General features: G+C 44.1%; 1 protein-coding gene across 1 annotated transcript; it reads left to right on the top strand.

Annotated features, from left to right (window-relative positions):
* Window positions 1-1,030: 1,030 nt before the first annotated feature.
* LOC146976933 (single-strand DNA endonuclease ASTE1-like) lies at window positions 1,031-3,801 on the top strand. The gene is made up of 4 exons (XM_085792384.1): window positions 1,031-2,324; window positions 2,413-2,623; window positions 2,884-3,019; window positions 3,569-3,801. The coding sequence occupies exons 1-4, from the start codon at window positions 1,299-1,301 to the stop codon at window positions 3,759-3,761; spliced, it is 1,566 nt and encodes a 521-aa protein (XP_085648510.1). The 5' UTR covers window positions 1,031-1,298; the 3' UTR covers window positions 3,762-3,801.
* Window positions 3,802-6,024: the final 2,223 nt, after the last annotated feature.

Raw genomic sequence — 6,024 nt, 5'->3', positions numbered from 1 at the left:
CTTTGCGTATTACACTACTCCACAAACATAAACATCTCTTTGCTAAACAAAAACATCTCTTTGCATATTACTAAACAAAAATATCTCTTTGCATGTTTCCCTTCACACAAACATCTTTGTGTGACAGTTGACAGTCCTGTCACTATGCCTCCAATTGATCATGCGCCCTGGCTATTTGGCCCCTGCGATATCCCTTTGGTCGAATGGTCAGCGTGCATGACTCTTGGATCTAGTTTTCGTTTGTCTTGACTGTAGGCGTAACACACTGACCCAGACTTTTGCATCCCTGCCAGGTTTGGTCGTCTTCCTGAAATAAGGTGTCTGCTTTGTGTGATTGTTAAAACACCTGTTACTCATCATAAAAGCAGTCTGCACTGCATAGGTCCATAGCTCTTTTGGTAACTGGCTTTCTACTATCATACACCTTGCCATGCAGGCTGTCTTGACATGTTTAGTAATGACCGTCCAATTTAGAATGAAGCCACTGAGGTTCCTGTTTTCTGCAGCTTTTTGTGAAAGTTGACAGGTCCTGTCACTATGCCTCCAGTTGATCATGCGCCCTGGCTACTTGGCCAAGAGGATGTCCCTTTGGGTGACTGGCAAGTGCGCATGACTATTACCTGGGAGTTGTGGGTTCAATCCCTGCCTGGGCCCTCTTCACCTTTCCACATTTTTTTGCGACTTAATAAGTCGTCATTTAGCTGAGTAGAGTTGAGTTGAGATGAGCTAAGGTCAGTTGAGGAGAGGTGAGATGCCTTCATTGTCTCTGTACTCAAATTACAATGAAATTGAAACTGCCCATCACAGTGGTACACAGACCTTACATCTGCAGTGCTGGTTTCTACAGGTCCAGGATGGAACCAAAGGCAGATGAACCTGCTGAATGACTCGCACCTGAAACAATGAAGATTATGATAGAAGAATAATGTGGTAGACGTCTGACTGGTCCTGCCAGTGTGGGTGTGAGCCTACATGACCATCAGGTCTGTATCATTATGGGGATTAAAGGGTTGGAGACACTGGTGAATGGATCAGGCATCCCGGAAGACATTACATTTCATGACAGTCCACTGATCATTGATGGTTCCAGTCTGTACTATTGTTTGTATTTTCACTTAAAACCAAAGCTGGACCAGAGCCACGGTGGAGACTATTCTGGATTCAAAGCTGTGGTCTGTCGATTCTTTGACACTCTGGAGAACTGTAACATCTCTCCACGTGTAGTTCTGGACGGAGGCTCAGGTCCTCAGAAGCAGAAAACTAGGGAGCATCGCCTACAAAATAAAATAAGAAAAGCAATGAACATAGCAAATGGTGAACCACAGTGGATCGATGACATCCTACCACCACTCATCAAAGACATCTTCAAACAAATCTTAATTGAACGCAAAATACCATTTTTACAGAGCTTTGGAGAGGCAGACACAGATATTGTTCATTTCGCGAATAAGTTTGGTAGTCCCATCCTGTCCCATGATTCAGATTTTTACATCTATGACGTGAAAGAAGGTGTCATTTCTTCTTATCCTTGGAAGTTTAAGTGGATGACTCCTAGACACGGGAAAATTCCTGCCAAATATTACAGAAGGTCACACTTCTGTACACAAATAAATGTAGATGCTGCTCTTATTCCAGTCTTCGCTTCAATAGCAGGAAATGACTATTCAAGACTAGAGGACAAGGGAAAGTTTGTAGAGAGACATCCTCAATGGGTCTCAAATGATCATCGGGTCCAGCGGCTGAGAGCTATACTGGACTTTTTGAGAAGGTTAGATCTTTCACAGGCGGAGAGCACAGAGCAGAAACAGCACCAGGCTGTGACAAGAGCTATACAGTTTGTTGAAGAGGAAGACCGAGAAAGATTACAGAGATCTATAAACACATTCCTGGGATCTACAAACACATCCCTGAGATCTACAAACACATTCCTGAGATCTATAAACACATTCCTGAGACCTATAAACAGATTCCTGAGATCTATAAACAAATGGGACACTCGATCTGAGCTCACCCTCCTGCCAGATGACCTACCTGAGTGGATGTGTGAGCTAATTAGGAAAGGCAGACTGAACACCTTCGTCATAGATGTTATCTGTCAGAGACAGATCATGTTGACTCCACTTGTGGACGACTTCTCTCAGCCCAGCAGTTACTGTGCTGCTGGACGGATCCGACAGTTCTTCTATGGACTGTTAATAGGACAAGAGATGTGCACTGAGTTTGACAGAGACGGAGAAACAGTGAGACAACAGGAGGTCAAACCTCTGCTGCCCAGAGTCAGTGAGGAGGAACTGACCAACCTGCGACAACATGGTCCTTTTCAGGTACTTAAGATAATTAATAACTATTACACTGAATGAACACATTAGTTCCTCTGGTCCATAACATCCGTCTGTCCGTCTGTCCATTCAGGCTCCTGAAGGTTTCTGTCTCAAGGTTTTTCTGGAAGCTCTGGACCTTGAGACCTTTGACTTTGGAGACGTCTCTGATGACATGAAGCTTCCACTCTGTGTGACCAACTTCTGGTGGAGATATCGACAAAAGAATCACGGCTGTGATGAATATACCCACTACCTTCAGGCCCTGTTACTGTGGTTTGTTTGTAGAAAAGACTGTGATCCAGGTACGTCTGGTCTGAGAGCAGCTCAGCTTTAAAGTCTGTCTATGATCAGTCATTAGAGACAAAGTATACTCCTCAGTCTGGAGTCACATCTGAGTCGGTAATAAGTTGCAAAATCAACCCTTTAGTTAGCAACCCAGAAACTTCAGTTCCTCATCAGGAGACGACTCAACTGTTGGAGCTACAGCTGCTGATGAGCAGATGGAACCAAACATGATGATGATGATGAGGTCAGTCAGTCAAATATTTTCCTGTGTTTGTAGATGGTGTAAAGGTTGAAGATGAAGGACCAAATCCAGATGTGGCTCATGCTTTCAACCAGTGGCAGTGCTGCTTCATCGCGAGCCTCCACCTGAACCAGCTGCTGGGTCGACCTCTACCAGAACCTGATTGTGCCCGGTACAGTAGAACTTATACTAACACCCCGTCCTGACATACAGCGATGCGACAGCGACACAAGCGAGCAAGCGAGGAAAAGTGATTAGAATGCGTATTTTTCAATCAGCCTGTCCTGACATGCCGCAAGCGACATCGCTTCGTCCAGCGATGTCGCTCAACCCTGAAGAAATCGCTCGTGCTGTCTCTATCTGGACGACATTTCTCGGCGGTGTCCCGCCCCTAAACACTTCTTATTGGTTGCTGCTTTCTGTTGACAAGCAAGTTATCTGAGAGAGGAGAATATGAGAGGAAAAAACACTCAAAGATGTGAAAAATAGCGCTGCAAGTTTGTGTGCGTCCCTTGATAATTTGATTGGTTTGGATTCTGAACCAATAGAATATAGGCCTACTCGCGACAAAATCGTCACGTTGCATATCAGGACACCTTTGCGCGAGTTTTCGTTGCCCTCGCTGTATGTCAGGACGAGGTGTAATGGTTGATTCACTTCATCTAAAGCAGAAATGTAAAAGCTCCAGTGAGGTTCTTCTGACTGTGATTGTCTCTGACAGGATGTACCATGGACCTGTGGTTCACCAGCTGGTGGATGAACTTCAGGGAGGTTCCTCACCTGAACAACTGGGCCTGAAGACTAAACAACAGCAACAGTTATTCAGGAATTACCAGAGGAAATGTTGTAGTCTGGAGGAATGGCAGGAAGTGAAAAGTAAAAAACAAAAGAAAAAGATGAATAAGAGGAAATGATCAGGGTTCGTGCAGGCGCTCATTTTGTTTATTCAGGTGTTGTTTTTTGTAGCTGTTACATTTTGTCCTATTTTTTACTATTATTCCAAAAAGTAGCCCCACGTTAATTTCAATGCAAAAAAACAAAAGAAAAAAATATATAATTTTATCACACTCACAGATCACCATAGAAACTGTTGGTACAGCTTTTGCCAACCTGCTTTGGGGGAGGGGTTGGGAAGGAGGAGGTATTTGTTTGGGTTGTTCTGTATGTTGATGTTTTGAAAACGAAAATGAATAAATAAAGTATTTTAAAACAACAACAACAAAAAAACACAATTGTTATGAATGAAATGTCTATAAAGTTTGTTGTCATTTTTCTACCTGAGAGTGGGATGGTAAATGTGTTTGTTTAGTTCTATTGATCTGTGTGACTGTGTAATGTATTTACTGCAAAATTGACTTGTTCTGATTTTTTAAATAGATTTTCTATATTTGCTGTGAAGGGAAAGTTGAAGGGAATTCTGGGGAAATTGTAAAATCTAGTGGTCATTTTTCTATTTCATAAATTTTCTATATTTGACTGAAAATTTAAAACATAAAGTGCTGGGGAAAAGTTTCCATGAGTTTGTGTTTTTTATTCAACATTAAGCTGCAGTTCCTCTCCTCACCACTAGAGTCAGTCTCCCATGTTAAAATGACATCAGATACAGAAACAGCTTTGGTCTCTACTGATCATTTCCTGTTAATGCAACTCACCTCTTTACATTTTATTAACCAGTACAGGTGTGGAGGACTGAGGGGGGCGGGGCCTCTTTGTCTGACAGCATGCTGCTACAAACCCGCTCCACACAAGCCCCTCCTCTTTGACCATAATTGGGTTATCTGGTAGTTGGGGAGCGCAGTTAAACTCTGTCTTCACTGATAAAGAAATAGATTAAACTTTGACCAACAGTCAAATCAGGTCACATTAGAGCTCACCACGTCAATGCTTCATTAGCCCAAGTCTCTCTCTGCAGGAACCTCGATCAGAGTCATCGATCGATCAGAGCGGTTGATCAGGTCAGTGCTTCACTTTACGGTATCCTCCTCCAAGCTGATAGTCAGTGCAGCCAGTTCGTCTTCAGGTTGTCCTTGTGGACATCTATGTCTCAGTCAGTACGTTTACATGCAGAGCTTAATCGAGCTATGCTCAAAATTCGATTTTGGCGTCAAGTCGGACTTCTGTCCTTGTCTCAATATACATGCAACTGAGAAAATCGAATAACTGACGGGGTCCGCCCCCTCATGCGGCGTCACCTGTTGTTTCAGCGGGTTAATACGCCCCCTGTCCTGTTGACTTTTTTGTCACCTCGTAAAAAACTGAATATAAACAACTTATAAGCTTAATAATAAATTCTCAACTGCAGTTCCCGACCAGACGCACCAGTCTGGGCCGGATTCGCGCTGAGAATACAGGATGGGCTTCCTTTTTTCCTTTCTCTCTCTCTCTCTCTCTCTTTTTTTTTTAAATAAAACACTGGTTGCGCTGTGTGAAATGCATTGAATCTGCGCTGACGTTGGGTTTTTTTTTTCTTTACTTTGCCGGGTTTGGGTGGCTTCTCTGCTCCACTTTGTGCCGTCTCTACGGTTGTGGAGCATGCGCACATGCATTGTCCAGCTTCAGTCCGACTAAGGTGTATACATGACGGAGAAAATCGAATTCCAATCGCATTATCTGGGTGTCTTAATCAGAGTTCTCAACTCCGATTTCAGTCGGACTAAGGTGTTTACACGCACTTCAGTTGTCCAGTTATAGTCGGATTAAGGCAATAATTTGGTTTTTTCAAGTGTCATGTAAACGTTCTGAGTGACACCTGGGGCCCTAGTTTGCTGGCGCAGCGCAGTTGGCGCAAGGTAGCGCAGCCGGTCTAATGCAAGTTTCGACCAGCGCAGCCTAGCGCAAAGTCAGATTGGAAGATTGGCAGATCGCGCTGCGCTGAGATAGGCGTGGCCGCGCAGCAGGGGGAGGCGTCACAGATTCAGCTTGGTGCAGTGGAAGTTTTGTCCGAAAATGTCCCGCCGAGGTTGCGCTGAAAGCTCGCCACCTCCAACCAGGTCTAGTCTCAGCGCAGGGCGGAGCGCAGCAGGTGCAGTGGAAGTTTGGCTGACTGACCTGCAGTGCACACACGTCACCAAGACCTCACAGGCAGATCTCCACAGTTCCAGACACATTTCAATGCAATAAATATCCACAATAACCACTATTTAATGCAACTAACGGAATCAACACGTGAATTTATAT

Source organism: Trachurus japonicus, chromosome 12, assembly GCF_045865225.1.
Source record: "Trachurus japonicus isolate A0001 chromosome 12, Traja_1.0".
Taxonomy (NCBI): domain Eukaryota; kingdom Metazoa; phylum Chordata; class Actinopteri; order Carangiformes; family Carangidae; genus Trachurus; species Trachurus japonicus.
This window is presented reverse-complemented; position numbering and strand designations above follow the sequence as displayed.